A 15,848-nucleotide genomic window follows, 5' to 3' on the forward strand; every position below is an offset into this window, starting at 1 on the left:
ATAAAAAAGAAGTTGGAATTGACCCAAAATTATCATTGTCTTTTTGCCTAATCATACAAGACACATCAGATCACCAGGGCCGTGCCTGAGTAAAAGCCAATCAAGCATATGTTTGGGGCCTTGAACAATTATATGAGTATTAGGGGCCAAACCCTAACAGAAACTACTAAGTGGCTAGGTTGGTTATGTACATATTAGAAGTAGATAAGGTACCCAATTCGATTCTTCTCCACAACTTTTAAATTTTTCATAATTTTGAGGGGCCAAATTAATAATTGGGCTTTAGAGCCTAACATTCTCAGGCACGGCCCTGCAGATCACCATATCAAGACTTTGCAGCTTTTTTTTTGTTAACAAATCGCTGATAGGCTTCTACAGAGGTTGGCCATTAATCCATCTCTTGAACATAGCAGAGTACTCATCTGGTTTATACACAATGGTGTGCCCGCCGCCCTATAAACCAAACCCACAAAACTGAGAAACAATATCAAGTATAAAGAAACTATTTTAAATTTACGTAAAAAGAAAAGTGTTGACTTGCTTTTACAGTGGCAAATGTCATTTTATTGGCATACGTCCTTGTGTATCTGCAACTAGAAATACCATCAAACAGCATTAAACAATAATTTATCTCAAAATAGTATATGAAGGGAAAAATCACCAAAATAGTGTTTCTTAAATATTTTTTTTTTCAAAAATTATATAATATTTTGGTTTATTATTGAGAAATTGCTTTGTATAACATTCGAAAAAATTATAATTCATTCTATGATCAATTACCTTAATTCATCGATATGTAGTGTGTATATATTATATAATAATGTAAATTAACCCTTTATTATTTAGAGTTTATGGTTAGTATTTAGAATGTATAAATTAGAGTAACGTTTAGGGATTGGACTAATTAAATCATTTTTAACCCTTTAATGAATGCAATTTTGTGTTTCAAAGAAAAAAAATGAATGCAATTTTGAATATTCTTCTGCCATGCTAATTTTGTCATAAGTTTTTTTGGGTGCTATCTAAGGGATTTGCCCAAAAAATATTGTTCGTTCTTAAAGGTGTATGTATCCATTTGTTAGAGAACTAATAAAAAAACTGTAAAACAAAACTGATTGAATTATACCCAGCGACTTGATTGTGAACCATCCATGGCCTCCAGTCCTCAACAATGGAATAGTTTAGTGATCTCATCCAATCTTGAGTTGCAAGAAAAGGGACAAGCAAGTCGTGATCACCACTGCTTCACCAGAAACATCATGCCAAGATAAAAAAAAAGTTTATCAAAAGCCTAAACAGAAGATTAAAGAAGACTTGGTGTGGACGACCTGAAGATGAGAGATCGATATCCTTGGATGCTGTTGTTCTTATGGTATGGTACACTGCTGTTAATGTCAAACTTGTAAGGTAATTCCCGATCACAAAGTGACCATTCTCCGATAGTCCCCTGCAAATTTTCACGGTTTTATTACCATCAATCAAAAAGCCTTTCTATTATTACCAAACCATCTTATATTAATATTTTTTGTTATCAATCATCATGCATATATAACCTTCTCCACATGAAGGGCTCTGCGCACACTCTCCTCATTGGTCCAGCGGTTAGACTGCACAGTCATGCGATGCCCAAGCGGGTTGGCGTCATCGGGGTCAGACGGGTTTATGTACTTTGGTCCTAGAATATATGACCAATCTAATCCAGAAACACACTGTATATAAAAAGCAGCTTGAAAATTAGTGATCTTCCTTTATATTTTTTAAGTGTTTGATATTTTTAAGAGTGTATGTGTTTACGTACCTTCTCAAACTCTTCAACGAGATTCATGCATTCTGTGTTAAGAGGATCCACTTTAGCATAATTTCCTCTGCAGCTTCTCCTTAGCGACTGCAAATAAGAATTTTGAGTTAGCTTCTCAGCTGCTTCGTTGTGATATCAATGTAACTCTACCTCGTAGTGCTCGTCAGAGATCAAAGCCATTCCATGAGCAAATGGAATGTGCCAGTTCTTCTCGTTATCCAAGTCTGTTATAGGATTTCCCAGCACGTAACCCTGTCGAGAGGGTGTAACAAGAGTACAAGACTCTCAGTTCTTGATGCTCTATACAAGGTATATCATGTATGATGCAACCATAAGACCTATGACGTACCTGAAGATTTATTTGAGGTTTACAGCATAAACCATTTCCTGAGATAAAAGTGAAATATATTGAAGAATGATACATTTGAATAACTTTCAGTGCAAGAGTATTAGCAAAGGTGATTACATGATCATATACTCAACTATGAGTATCTAATGTCCTAAACTATGACAATTATGATCAGTGTACATTTCGAATAGTAAGGCAAGCAAACAAATAAAAAAAATGATCACTAAAACATATGGAATACCATATAATCAGGCTGCATTTGCACAGAGTCCAAAAAAAAATTGTAATTTTTTTAATTAAAATTTAGAGTATTTTATAGAAGTTTAAGATTTTTATTTTTGCAAAACTGTTTTAATCGTTCGTATAAAATGAAGATTGAGACAGGCCTGCATATAATGAGCTATAATATATTAATATCTAATGCAGATGGATAATGCCTAGCTTGATATGAGAGTTAAAGAAAAGGCTAAGTTGAAATGATAATAAAAAAAATTACCAATTGAGATTTCTTGAACAGTAGCGGGAACCACTTTACCGGCATAAGAATTTCCGGTGACATAGAAAGGATTGGAGAAATACTCAGGATGCTTGGCTAGCCACTGCACAAGAATCAGCCAACAACAATAACTAAACCACAAAAAGGTCTATGCACAAAGACATTTAAAAAAAAACACTTGAAACAGTTTTCTTCCTTTACTTTATGAACAAACTCATGGACCAGCTTAGCTGATCTTGTGTCACTTGGTATATTAGCAAGTGGGTTTCTAGAGTAAGAGAAGCCAGTGTCAACAGGCTGATCCAAATAGATTATATTCGCCACCTGATGAAAAAAGAAACAATCATCCAAAAAATTAATTGAAGATGACCAAAGAGTGTTTTGTGTTATGAGTATACTTTGTGTTAACCTTAGACCATGAATATGTAGTAGAGACCAATGATGGGATGTTTCCACTGTCAGACTCAGTATTGAAAGCCAGAGGCCCTGCATGTTTCTCAAATTGAAAACCAAGTCATCAAGATTTCTGTGGAGACAATAATTTTAGATGTTACCATTCTCAAGAAGAAAGCCAGAGATAGAAGAGCAGCCAGGTCCTCCGGTTAACCAGATAAGAAGAGGGTCTTCTGCTGGAGTTCTCTCAGATTTGATGAAGTAGTAGAAAAACTGGCTTTCCTCTGCCTCACCAACACCAATGTACCTGAATGACTTAACTTTAAAAAAATCACAGCACAGATTCATTATTTAAAAGACATGTATGGAGATGAGATGGTGGAGAAGGACAGAACCCGGTTTCAAGCTCGAAAGGAAGAGGGCCATGGTAACCTGGAAGATATCGAACTGTAGATATTCCTGAATAAGCATGCAGAAGAGGAAGAAGCAGAAGCAGCTGCAACAACAACTTGTTCCCCATTAATTGTTTTCTTTGTTTTTCTTCGTTAGAACTTAGGACGAAAACATTTACAGATTTAAATAAAATGAGATGCTGCTGGAGAACCAAGAAGAACCATGGAATTTGGGATGGGCACTTTATCTTGGTTAATGACACTGTTGACACACAACAATTCAACCATGTGGCACGTGCGTCCTTTTTACCATTCGTTTGCATGCAGTGCACAAACCAAGATCCTATAGTAAATGTCTGCGTCTCCTTGCGCCGGAGTCGGAAATGATGTCAAGAGTATGACGAAGGCAAAAAGAAAGAAGTGATCTTAAATTTTATGAAAAAATAGTCTCAAGAATTAGTGTTGCAAAAAATGTTGCATGTTTTCATGTCTTGTGGACTTTTTTTTGTTGTTGGTCTTATGGATTTATGATATTCTAAAGTAAATCTTGTAAGATATTTTAGCGTTATAAACTTCCAATTTTAAAGCAATTGAAGATAAGTAGATTGATTCAAATTCTTTATATACTAATGTCGATATTATGTTACATATTAGATCATCTTTCAAATCAAAACTAATTGACGATAAATGAATGATTTTAATCTTTCATATACTAGTTTTGCTCTCTTTAAAATACTTCTGTCGATATAATTCGACTCAAATCCTACTTAAATATCAGTAACAAACCATTTCTAAATCACTTGGTTGCAATGGAGCGTTAATATCATATTATATTTTATAAGTTTTTGATTCAAAACTAATTGATAATAAGTGGATAATTTAAATCGTTTTATACCTTAGTGTTAATCCCTTAAAACTTTCAACGTGAGATCTCTAACACATTCTATACTTCTTTGCAATCATATTTACTTTACCATCATTAGTCGTTTATCAAACAATCTAATAATAAATCCTTGGTAACGTGAAGAGGCACGTACAAGGAACAAAGTCGTGTTTAAAGTGGTTTGAAGTTTGCACATGGGAGCAAAACCGATCAAAAGACAAATTATATCTTCAATCATTTGGTATTATAAATAATTCGGTACGGTTCGGGTTTAAAGTCCAATAAACCAAAAATATCCTGAAAACCCGAGTTAAACCCAGAAAAACCAAAAAAAAATATTTGGTAATTCGGGTAGTTCAGATTTTTTTGGATATTTTTATTTATAATTATATTTTATATATATTTAAAATAAAAATAATTAATATTTTTAATATATTCAAAATATTTGGTATTTTCGGTTCTCGGTTCGGTTTAGGTTTTTTAGATTTATAAATATAGAAATCGTTCAGATTTTTATAATTTTCGATTTGGTTTCAGTTTCGGGTTTTTCAGTTCGGTTCCAGTTTGGTTTTTGGATTTCGAATAATATGCTGATGACTATCCGTCCCGCCCCTTCCACGCTTAAAGCTGAATTTAGGCCACAATTATCTTTTAAATATTTAAGGGCCACGTTTCTAACATTCCGCTAGTGAAACTTGTAATATGTAATTTGTATTTCATTTTTTTTTTTTGAAAAAAGGGCATTTAAAATTAATTAATTAAACTAACAGGATCTGGAATGTATGCATATTGATTTGTTTAGCTACTTGAACGTTATTGATTGTCACGTATAAAAAAGAAGTTGGAATTGCCCCCAAAATTATCATTGTCTTTTTGCCTAATCATACAACACACATCAGATCACCATACCAAGACTTTGCAGTTTTTTTTTGTTAACAAATCGCTGATAGGCTTCTACAGAGGTTGGCCATTAATCCATCTCTTGAACATAGCAGAGTACTCATCTGGTTTATACACAATGGTGTGCCCGCCGCCCTATAAACCAAACCCACAAAACTGAGAAACAATATCAAGTATAAAGAAACTATTTTTAATTTACGTAAAAAGAAAAGTGTTGACTTGCTTTTACAGTGGCAAATGTCATTTTATTGGCATACGTCCTTGTGTATCTGAAACGAGAAATACGAGAAATACCATCAAACAGCATTAAACAATAATTTATCTCAAAATAGTATATGAAGGGAAAAATCACCAAAATAATGTTTCTTAAATATTTTTTTTTAAAAATTATATAATATTTTGGTTTATTATTGAAAAATTGCATTGTTAACGTTCGAAAAATTATAATTCATTCTATGACCAATTACCCTAATTCATCGATAGTATGTATTTTATATAATAATGTAAATTAACCCTTTATTATTTAGATTTTATGGTTAGTATTTAGAATGTATTTATAAGAGTAACGTTTAGGGATTGGACTAATTAAGTCATTTTTAACCCTTTAATGAATGCAATTTTGTGTTTCAAAAAAAAAAAAAAAAAGAATGCAATTTTGAATATTTCTTCCATGCTAATTTTGTCATAAGTTTTTTTTGTGCTATCTAAGGGATTTGCCCAAAAAATATTGTTCGTTCTTAAAAGTGTATGTATCCATTTGTTAGAGAACTAATAAAAAATGTAAAACAAAACTGGTTGAGTTATACCCAGCGACTTGATTGTGAACCATCCATGGCCTCCAGTCCTCAACAATGGAATAGTTTAGTGATCTTATCCAATCTTGAGTTGCAAGAAAAGGGACAAGCAAGTCGTGATCACCACTGCTTCCCCAGAAACATCATGCCAAGATCAAAAAAAAGTTTTTTAGCAAAAAAAAAGATTAAAAAAAAGTTTATCAAAAGCCTAAACAGAAGATCAAAGAAGACTTGGTGTGGACGACCTGAAGATGAGAGATCGATATCCTTGGATGCTGTTGTTCTTATGGTATGGTACACTGCTGTTAATGTCAAACTTGTAAGGTATTCCCCGATCACAACGTGACCATTCTCCTATAGTCTCCTGCAAAAAAAAGGCCTTTCTATTACCAAACCATCCTATATTAAATTTAATTTTCTTTTTGGTGTAAAACTTTATATTAAAACTTTTTGTCATCATGCATTTATACCTTCTCCACATGAAGAGCTCTGAGCACACTCTCCTCATTGACCCAGCGGTTAGACTGCACACTCATGCGATGCTCATACGGATTGCCTTCATAAGGATAAGCTGGGTTTTCGTACTTTGGTCCTAGAATATATGCTATATCTAATCCAGAAATACACTGTATATAAAAAGCAGCTTGAAAATTAGTGATCTTCCTTTATATTTTTTAAGTGTTTGATATTTTTAAGAGTGTATGTGTTTACGTACCTTCTCAAACTCTTCAACGAGATTCATGCATTCTGTGTTAAGAGGATCCACTTTAGCATAATTTCCTCTGCAGCTTCTCCTTAGGGACTGCAAATAAGAATTTTGAGTTAGCTTCTCAGCTGCTTCGTTGTGGTATCATTAATGTAACTGTACCTCGTAGTGCTCATCAGAGATCAACGCCATTCCATGAGCAAATGGAATGTGCCAGTTCTTCTCGTTATCCAAGTCTGTTATAGGATTTCCCAGCACGTAACCCTGTAGAGAGGGTGTAACAAGAGTACAAGACTCTCAGTTCTTGATGCTCTAGACAAGGTATATCATGTATGATGCAACCATAAGACCTAAGACGTACCTGAAGATTTATTTGAGGTTTACAGAACAAACCATTTCCTGAGATAAAAGTGAAATATATTGAAGAATGATACATTTGAAGAACTTTCAGTGAAAGAGTATTAGCAAAGGTGATTACAAGATCATATACTCAACTATGAGTATCTAACGTCCTAAACTATGACAATTATGAATCTATGATCAGTGTACATTTCGAATAGTAAGGCAAGCAAACCAATCAAAAAAATGATCACTAAAAGTCTAAAACATATGGAATTTTTTTTTTTTTTTTTTTTTTTGTCACAAATCAAATTTCATTCATAAAAGCTAGTTTGGTGGGGGCATCAAAACAGCCACAACCACTTCTTGTTCAAAAGAAGCCAATACTTGTTTTGCCAACAAGTCTGCTTCACAGTTTCTCAAACGAGGGATCCAACTAAAAACAACAACATCAAATTCCTCCGAGATACGGATAATATCTTCGACTATTCCATAGATTTCCAGCGCTGGGCTTCTCTGATTTATGGCCTGGATTAGCTGAGCTGAATCAGCCTCAAACCTTACTTCTTTTACGTCCCGTCTCCGACATTCCGTCACCACACTCCTCAGCGCCAATGCTTCCGCTACGAGCGATGAATAGACAAATCTTGTTCCTCTTTTTCCCGTAGTCCTCTGTTCCTGAGTCATCACAATCCAGCCGAGACCCGCTGTCTGGGTCGTCTCCGACCAAGCCGCGTCCGATCTTGCTACCGTGGCTACCTGCATTGGAGGAGCTTGGTGAATGGCCTGCGTTTTTGTGACATCCTGTTCTTGCGCCTCCGTCCATTCCTTAGCGGAAGTTATCGCTTGTGAAACCGTATCAGCCGGAATCCCCGCAAAGTTTTCAAAGACCAATTTGTTTCTACTCTTCCATAATGACCATAGTATCCAAGGAACCAGAGGGGTGTTGGTGATTCCCGTTGGTGGGAGGCAATTCAGGGCATGCATAGCAGACCAGTCAGCTCTCAAATCTGTCAATCCACTAACATCAAAGTTTCCAGCGAGAGGTGAGAGGTTCCACACATCTCGGGCGAAGGGGCAATGAAAGAGAAGATGATTAATAGATTCCGAGCTTCCGCACCGCTTACATCTCGGGTCAACATTTATATGTCGAGCCAGAAGCCTTTCCCCCACCGGAATAATACCCTTTAAACATTTCCAGGTGAACATCTTAACCTTAGGTGCTAACTTGAGATTCCAAACTGTTTTCCGCCAGTCAAATTCTGGTGTAGCTTCTTCTGCAAGAATCTCCTCTGTTAGCTCTGCCATAGCGACATGATATCCAGTCTTCACCGAATACTCTCCATTTTTTGAACCTAACCATCTCAAGGCGTCAGGCGCTCCTCTCATACTCGGCTTTAGACGGAGAATCCTCTCTTCTTCAAATGGCAGAATTGTTTGTATGAGATCTCTATTCCATTCCCCTGTCTCAGGAATAATCAGGTCCTTCACCGTAAGTGCGACTGTTTCTCTTGTCCGGGGCCCCATAGGCTGGAGAGGAGACTCTAAACTTAGCCATTTATCATCCCAGATACTGATAGAAGCTCCATTTCCAATCACCCAGCCCATGTTTTTTAACAGCAGATCTCGTCCTACTAATATTCCGTGCCAACCATGAGAAGCGGAGCTCGGGGGCGTGCACCTTAGTAGATCGCCACTTGGGCAGTACTTGCTCAACAACACCCGCCCCAAAAAGCCGTCCGGCTTCTCAATAAGTCGACAGCTAATCTTAGCTAAGAAGGCTTCGTTGAATGCTTGAATATCCCTAACTCCAAGCCCTCCATTGTTCTTTGATAATGTCATTTTCGACCAAGCTATCCAAGCCATCTTCTTTGTCCCTTTACGATCATCCCAGTAGAAGCGAGTTAATGCTGACTGGATCCGCTTACATAACGATACTGGTAACTCGAAGCATGTCATGGAATAAGATGGTATTGGGGTGAGAACACTCTGTAGCATTACTAGCTTCCCAGCTGAGGACAAATGTCTGTTCGACCATCCGCTCGCTTTTTGTTTAATTCTGTCCACAATGGACGAGAATAAATCTCTCTTCCTTCTTCCAAAGTGTTCCGGCAAGCCGAGGTATTTTCCTGTTCCTCCCTCCTTTTGAATTTGGAGTATGTTGTGGATCATTCGCTTCAGCTCCGCTGGTGCTTTCCGTGAGAAGGTAACGGAAGATTTCTCCTTGTTTATGGCCTGTCCCGATGCCGCCTCGTATCTGCTCAGAATCGAGTTGAGGGCAGTCGCTGTGTCTTTATTCGCTTTGACGAAGAACATCGTATCGTCCGCAAAGAGCAAGTGGCTTATCCGGGGACTCCCCCTTGCCACTTGAAATCCCTGAATCAGACCTTCCTCTTCTGCTCTGTTACACAAACCCGAGAGCACTTCACTACAAAGGATGAAAATGTAGGGAGAGAGGGGATCGCCTTGGCGGATTCCTCTGCTCGGTGTAACCTTCCCTCTAGGCGAACCGTTAATGAGGAAGGAGTAGGTAACTGTGGAGATACACTGCATGATTAGACCAATCCATCGATGGTGAAACCCGAGTCTCTCAAGCACATAGGAGATAAAGTCCCATTCAAGTCTATCATAGGCTTTACTCATGTCCGTCTTGACCGCCATGGACACTCTCTGCTCTGCTTTGGACGTCTTTAAGGTATGAAGGACTTCATGTGTGATGAGCACATTATCGCTTATCGCCCTTCCAGGGACGAACGCTGATTGATTTTCTGATATAATCTTTTCCAGTAACGGTTGCAGGCGTCGTTGGAGTATCTTGGAGTAGATCTTGTAATAGACATTGCATAATGCAATTGGTCTATACTCCGAGACTCGTTGCGGGCTTTTAATCTTAGGGATGAGGCAAACATGAGTAGAGTTGATTCCAGTCGGGAGGGTTCCTGACCGGAATGTAGCCTGAATCTCTTCCACAAGGTCCAAGCCAATATCGCTCCAATGAGTGTGGTAGAAGCTAGCCGGAAAACCATCCGGTCCTGGAGCTTTTTCTGCGTTGATAGCCATCACTGCCTCTTTAATTTCGAGTGCCGAAGGGACTGCAATGAGTGCCTCGTTGTCTTCCGGTGTAATGATTGGCCGGAGTGCATATCTGACTGTTGCCTCCCTATCTCCTTGGACCGATGTAAAGAGGGTTTTGAAGTAGTCCACAACTGTCATTGCTATTTCCTCCTCTTTATAAACCATCTTTCCCTCACTGTCTTCGAGCACTGAAAACGCGTTTGCCCTTTTCCGGTTTTTAGTTGTGGCGTGGAAAAATCCTGAATTCCGATCGCCCAGTTGGAGCCAGAGGAGACGGCTTCGTTGTTTCCAGAAGGCTTCTTCCGCCAGATATGCCACATTGAGTTTGGCGTTAATGTCATGAATCAAGGCTGTATCATTCAGCGTACTCGTAAGCGCATCTTCTAGATCTTGCTTCAGCTGGTCAATGAGGATTTTACTATTAAGATTCTGGCGTTTATTCCACACTGAGATCGCACATCTTGTAGAAGCCAACCGCTCCATTACTCTATCTTCCGATGAACTGGCCCAGGTATCTCTAATTAGCTTTTGTGCTTCTTCGTTTGTGCTAAGCCGCCGATCATACCTAAATAAGCTTTTACGCTTCATAATAGTCGGGTCGAGGAACGACATCAGTGGCTTGTGGTCAGATCCTTCATAATTCAGATATTGGCAGCGTGCCGTCGGGTAGTTTTCTGCCCATAGACTGTTTGCCACTGCCCTATCAAGTCTACACCTCACCAAGTGTGTTCCTCTTTGTCCTCTCCATGACAGCGGGTCACCTGAGTGGTGAAGATCATAGAGATCCCCCTCTGAGAAGAACGTCCGGAGATCAGAGAAAGAGCCTTCCGGTCTTTCCGGCCCTCCCACCTTTTCATCATTACTAAGCAAGTCGTTTAAGTCTCCCGTTAAGAACCACGGGGCGTCTCGTGCCACTGCCGACTCAATTAGTTGCGCCCATAGTAGATTTCTTTGGGTTCTATCTGTGCTGCCATACACAAAAGATGCATAGAACTCCTTTCCTTCATGTTCAATCAGTGTATCAATTACATTTGCATTAGAGTACAACACTTTCAGTTTTAGCTCTTGCTTCCACAGCAAGGCGAGGCCTCCTGCTCCATGGCCCGTTGGAGTCACAAGGTGATGTTCTTCATATCCTAGTTGATCACACTTTTGGAGTACGAAGTCATCGGGATTTTTAGTCTCAATTAGAAACATGATGTCGGGCCGAAATGTTTTAGTTATTTCCTTGAGACGACGAACTGTCCGGGGATTTCCCAAACCCTGACAGTTCCAGCTCCCGATAGCTAAGGAGCGGGTGCGGACGGAACCCGAAAAACCGGCTTCCTCCTGCTTGACTTTGGGATCATCTTGTTGAGCGGAGTGTTATCCGAAGAGTGGGAAAGTTCCCCGGAAACTCCTGCTGTTGCAGGCTTGCTTCTCTGCTTCTCTGGAGGTTTACTAGTCCCCACCCTAGATTCCAACTGAGTCTCTTCTATGTTGAGTTGTTTTCTGCACTTTGGGATTTTTGCTGTCTGCGCTTTCCTCCTCTTTGCACCCGCACTTGGGCTTACTAGGACTCTTCTCTTCCCTGGAGGTCTTCCCGGCTTCCTCTTATTCTCTGTCACTTCCCCTACCAGTACATTTGTTTCTTCTGTTTCCAGAGGTCCTAGTCTTTGGGAAATTGGAATTCTGGTCTGGCTTGCTGGGGAGGTTTGTTCCCCCAAACGGAGGGGAGCAGGGATTCTTTCCTCAGCCTTTGATTTGGAGGTTGTTATGTTTCTTTCTGAGCTGTTAGGTCCTAGTCTTTGGCTAACCGACTGTCTGTCTGACTTATCAGTGGCATGTGATGACATCTCCTCTTCCTCATTTCGCCTAAAAGTACGGGCTAGATGGACTGCAGCTTCTTCCATCTGGCCTCTTTCCTCAGCTTGTCTCATTCTTTCCTTTCGGGCTTCTCTTTCCGTAGGGTCAGAGCACTTAGTATACTGAAGCATGACATCTCTCACTTCATCTCTGGCTATATTTAACGCCTCAGCTGGGGTAGTTTTACGGCCGTCCTCTTGTAGTAGGGGAATCCCCCTTTCACGAAGCTCATGGTTACTTTTTGAAGCACTGGACCCCATATCCTTTGCTTCTATAGTTTCCTTTTGCACTTCCCGATAATAATAGGTTTTCTCCAGGGGAGGTGGCATTCTCCGCTGATGGTCGTAATCTCGAGGAGGACGAGATGATCTCTCCACCTCATATCTCGGTCGCTCTCTGTGCTGGTACGTTCGACGGCTCAGACTTCTTTCCTGCCAGGAAGTATTCTGCGGTTTGTGTACTCTGTGCTGCTGGCTCCCTTTGGATTCGCCCCCTACTCTGCGATCATAGGTTTTTCCAGTATTTTTGGCCGCAAATTGGAAAGCCGAATGGCTTCTATAATCCGTTTCTCTCCTGCTTGGCTTATCCTGGACTGGAGCTATAGGGCCTCCTCTAACAGACCCCGAATCTTGAGCTATCTTGAGGTTTGATCTTCCCTCCTTTGATTCTTGAGAAGCATTTTCTTTTGCTTCCGCTCTAGCCACCAGACATTCCTTCAGTTCATGGTCTAGCCTGAGACATTTAATACAATGTTTGTCTAGTCGCTCATATACCAGAGTGATAGCAACTTCGTCTCCATTAGGATATTCCACGACCGACTTTGTAATAAGAGGGAGCAGACCATTAACATGTACTCGCATCCTAGCCGTTAGTGTAGTGATTTCCGCTTTCTCATAGATGCCTATGTCTTTTCCAATACATTCTATCGTCTCCTCTGTCCACAAATGGACCGGAAGGCCTTGCACTTTAATCCAAAACGGGATTAAGGATGGGAAATGAGGTGACACAGTAGGTTCCCACCTTTGCAGGATAACCATCCACCGCGCATAATGGTATGGTCTCTGCTCTAATACCGACAGTAGGTCTGATTCCCGCTCGAATTGGAATTGGAACAGACCATTTCCCAAGTCAGCTCCTAATGGTTTGAACTCTGATTTCCAGTGCTCTGTGAAGAATGGTATCAGCGACCAAACCTTTTGCACTGATTTATTTGTGACTCTCCCAATTAAAGTCAGGGAGTGCTTGCGCAGTAACTCCGAGTTGTCTGGTAACGGGACCCTGACTCTCGCAGTTCGCGCTGGTTGTTGGGTGTCTAAGACCTGACCCTTTCCTTTCTCTGCCGATGAAAGTCTACGGTGAGACATATCTGCAAATCTCCGGTCCTTCGATACTTAGGATGAGATCTTCAAGGTTGAAGAACAGAGCCTAGTACTTTAGGGATTCCCCTGAAGCTATTAGCTACTTTATACAGACCCTTACAGTGAGCACCTTGGTTGAGAGCGGGCTCTTTCTTCTCTCCGAAAAACTCTTAATAAAACTCCAAACTTTCAAGACCAGCTGATACCAGGATTCCCCAGTATACAAGCTACAAACACAGTGAGTTGAGGCAGATTTGGTGTTGCCTCTTGAAACAGCAACCAAGCTTCCTTATAGCTCTTTGTAGCGACCTAACCTTCATCTTCCTTGAGGTACGGCCGGTCGGGGAAGCTTACCGGAGGTGGAGGCGGACCTGTCGACCGGAGTCGCAGGTGGAACCCGGTGAGTTTTCGTCAGAAGCGCTTTTTGGACCGATAGATTCTTCCAAAAGAAGGAATTTTTTGAATTGGCAGGAGGAAATCAGAGATCGGGACCAATAGGAATCCACAAACCGTTGGTTAATGGGGGAGTTGACCGTGAGAACTATTGGTTAGAGCCCTCTCTCGAACTTCGCGCCTGAGAGAAAAAGTCGCCTTTTAGGAGAGAGTCTTTTTCTAAAACATATGGAATATACCATATAATCAGGCTGCATTTGCACAGGGTCCAAAAAAATTGTAATTTTTTAATTAAAATTTAAGAGTATTTTATAGAAGTTTAAGATATTTTTTTTTTTGCAAAACTGTTTTAATCGTTCGTAAAAAATGAAGATTTGCACAGGGTGAGACAGGCCTGCATATAATGAGCTATAATATCTAATGCAGATGGATAATGCCTAGCTTGATATGAGAGTTAAAGAAAAGGCTAAGTTGAAATGATAATAAAAAAAAATTACCAATTGAGATTTCTTGAACAGTAGCCGGAACCACTTTACCGGCATAAGAATTTCCGGTGACATAGAAAGGATTGGAGAAATACTCAGGATGCTTGGCTAGCCACTGCACAAGAATCAGCCAACAACAATAACTAAACCACAAAAAGGTCTATGCACAAAGACATTTAAAAAAAAACACTTGAAACAGTTTTCTTCCTTTACTTTATGAACAAACTCATGGACCAGCTTAGCTGATCTTGTGTCACTTGGTATATTAGCAAGTGGGTTTCTAGAGTAAGAGAAGCCAGTGTCAACAGGCTGATCCAAATAGATTATATTCGCCACCTGATGAAAAAAGAAACAATCATCCAAAAAATTAATTGAAGATGACCAAAGAGTGTTTTGTGTTATGAGTATACTTTGTGTTAACCTTAGACCATGAATATGTAGTAGAGACCAATGATGGGATGTTTCCACTGTCAGACTCAGTATTGAAAGCCAGAGGCCCTGCATGTTTCTCAAATTGAAAACCAAGTCATCAAGATTTCTGTGGAGACAATAATTTTAGATGTTACCATTCTCAAGAAGAAAGCCAGAGATAGAAGAGCAGCCAGGTCCTCCGGTTAACCAGATAAGAAGAGGGTCTTCTGCTGGAGTTCTCTCAGATTTGATGAAGTAGTAGAAAAACTGGCTTTCCTCTGCCTCACCAACACCAATGTACCTGAATGATACTTAACTTCAAAAAAATCACAACACAGATTCATTATTTAAAAGACATGTATGGAGATGAGATGGTGAAGAGGGACAGAACCCGGTTTCAAGCTCGAAAGGAAGAGGGCCATGGTAACCTGGAAGATATCGAACTGTAGATATTCCTGAATAAGCATGCAGAAGAGGAAGAAGCAGAAGCAGTTGCAACAACAACTTGTTCCCCATTAATTATTTTCTTTGTTTTTCTTCGTTAGAACTTAGGACGAAAACATTTATAGATTTAAATAAAATGAGATGCTGCTGGAGAACCAAGAAGAACCACGTAGAGGAATTTGGGATGGGCACTTTATCTTGGTTAATGACACTGTTGACACATACATCGTCCTCCCGTGATTAGAAAGTCACAACAATTCAACCATGTGGCACGTGCGTCCTTTTTACCATTCGTTTGCATGCAGTGCACAAACCAAGATCCTATAGTAAATGTCTGCGTCTCCTTGCGCCGGAGTCGGAAATGATGTCAAGAGTATAATGAAGGCAAAAAGAAAGAAGTGATCTTAAATTTTATGAAAAAATAGTCTCAAGAATTAGTGTTGCAAAAAATGTTGCATGTTTTCATGTCTTGTGGACTTTTTTTTTGTTGTTGGTCTTATGGATTTATGATATTCTAAAGTAAATCTTGTAAGATATTTTAGCTTTATAAACTTCCAATTTTAAAGCAATTGAAGATAAGTAGATTGATTCAAATTCTGTATATACTAATGTTGATATTATGTTACATATTATATCATCTTTCAAATCAAAACTAATTGACGATAAATGAATTGACTTTAATCTTTCACTAGATTTTGACCCGCGCTTTCAAAGCGCGGAATCGATTCTTTTTAAAATTTCATTTAAATTAATAAATATTTGTCTAATCTATATTTTAATAGATTTT

General features: G+C 39.4%; 2 protein-coding genes across 3 annotated transcripts; both read right to left on the reverse strand.

Moving 5' to 3' along the window:
* Positions 1-12: 12 nt before the first annotated feature.
* LOC106353079 (serine carboxypeptidase-like 15) lies at positions 13-3,673 on the reverse strand. Of its 2 annotated transcripts, none has more exons than XM_013792755.3 (13): positions 3,432-3,673; positions 3,198-3,343; positions 3,053-3,129; positions 2,845-2,967; positions 2,644-2,746; positions 2,148-2,185; positions 1,949-2,050; positions 1,799-1,885; positions 1,554-1,709; positions 1,329-1,447; positions 1,127-1,240; positions 542-593; positions 13-453 (listed from the first exon to the last, which is right to left on the reverse strand). In XM_013792755.3, exons 1-13 carry the CDS (start codon positions 3,554-3,556, stop codon positions 373-375), a joined length of 1,323 nt encoding a protein of 440 aa, XP_013648209.2. In that variant the 5' UTR covers positions 3,557-3,673; the 3' UTR covers positions 13-372. The 2 variants fall into 2 exon arrangements, with proteins under 2 accessions (XP_013648209.2, XP_013648210.2); XM_013792756.3 differs by having other exon boundaries at positions 542-587; positions 3,432-3,667.
* A 1,570-nt stretch (positions 3,674-5,243) lies between these two features.
* On the reverse strand, positions 5,244-15,254 carry LOC125606998 (serine carboxypeptidase-like 15). The gene is made up of 13 exons (XM_048776385.1): positions 15,009-15,254; positions 14,773-14,918; positions 14,628-14,704; positions 14,420-14,542; positions 14,219-14,321; positions 7,073-7,110; positions 6,874-6,975; positions 6,721-6,807; positions 6,476-6,631; positions 6,251-6,369; positions 6,018-6,131; positions 5,435-5,480; positions 5,244-5,346 (listed from the first exon to the last, which is right to left on the reverse strand). The coding sequence occupies exons 1-13, from the start codon at positions 15,131-15,133 to the stop codon at positions 5,266-5,268; spliced, it is 1,317 nt and encodes a 438-aa protein (XP_048632342.1). The 5' UTR covers positions 15,134-15,254; the 3' UTR covers positions 5,244-5,265.
* Between the last annotated feature and the right edge of the window lie 594 nt (positions 15,255-15,848).

Source organism: Brassica napus, chromosome A3, assembly GCF_020379485.1.
Source record: "Brassica napus cultivar Da-Ae chromosome A3, Da-Ae, whole genome shotgun sequence".
Taxonomy (NCBI): domain Eukaryota; kingdom Viridiplantae; phylum Streptophyta; class Magnoliopsida; order Brassicales; family Brassicaceae; genus Brassica; species Brassica napus.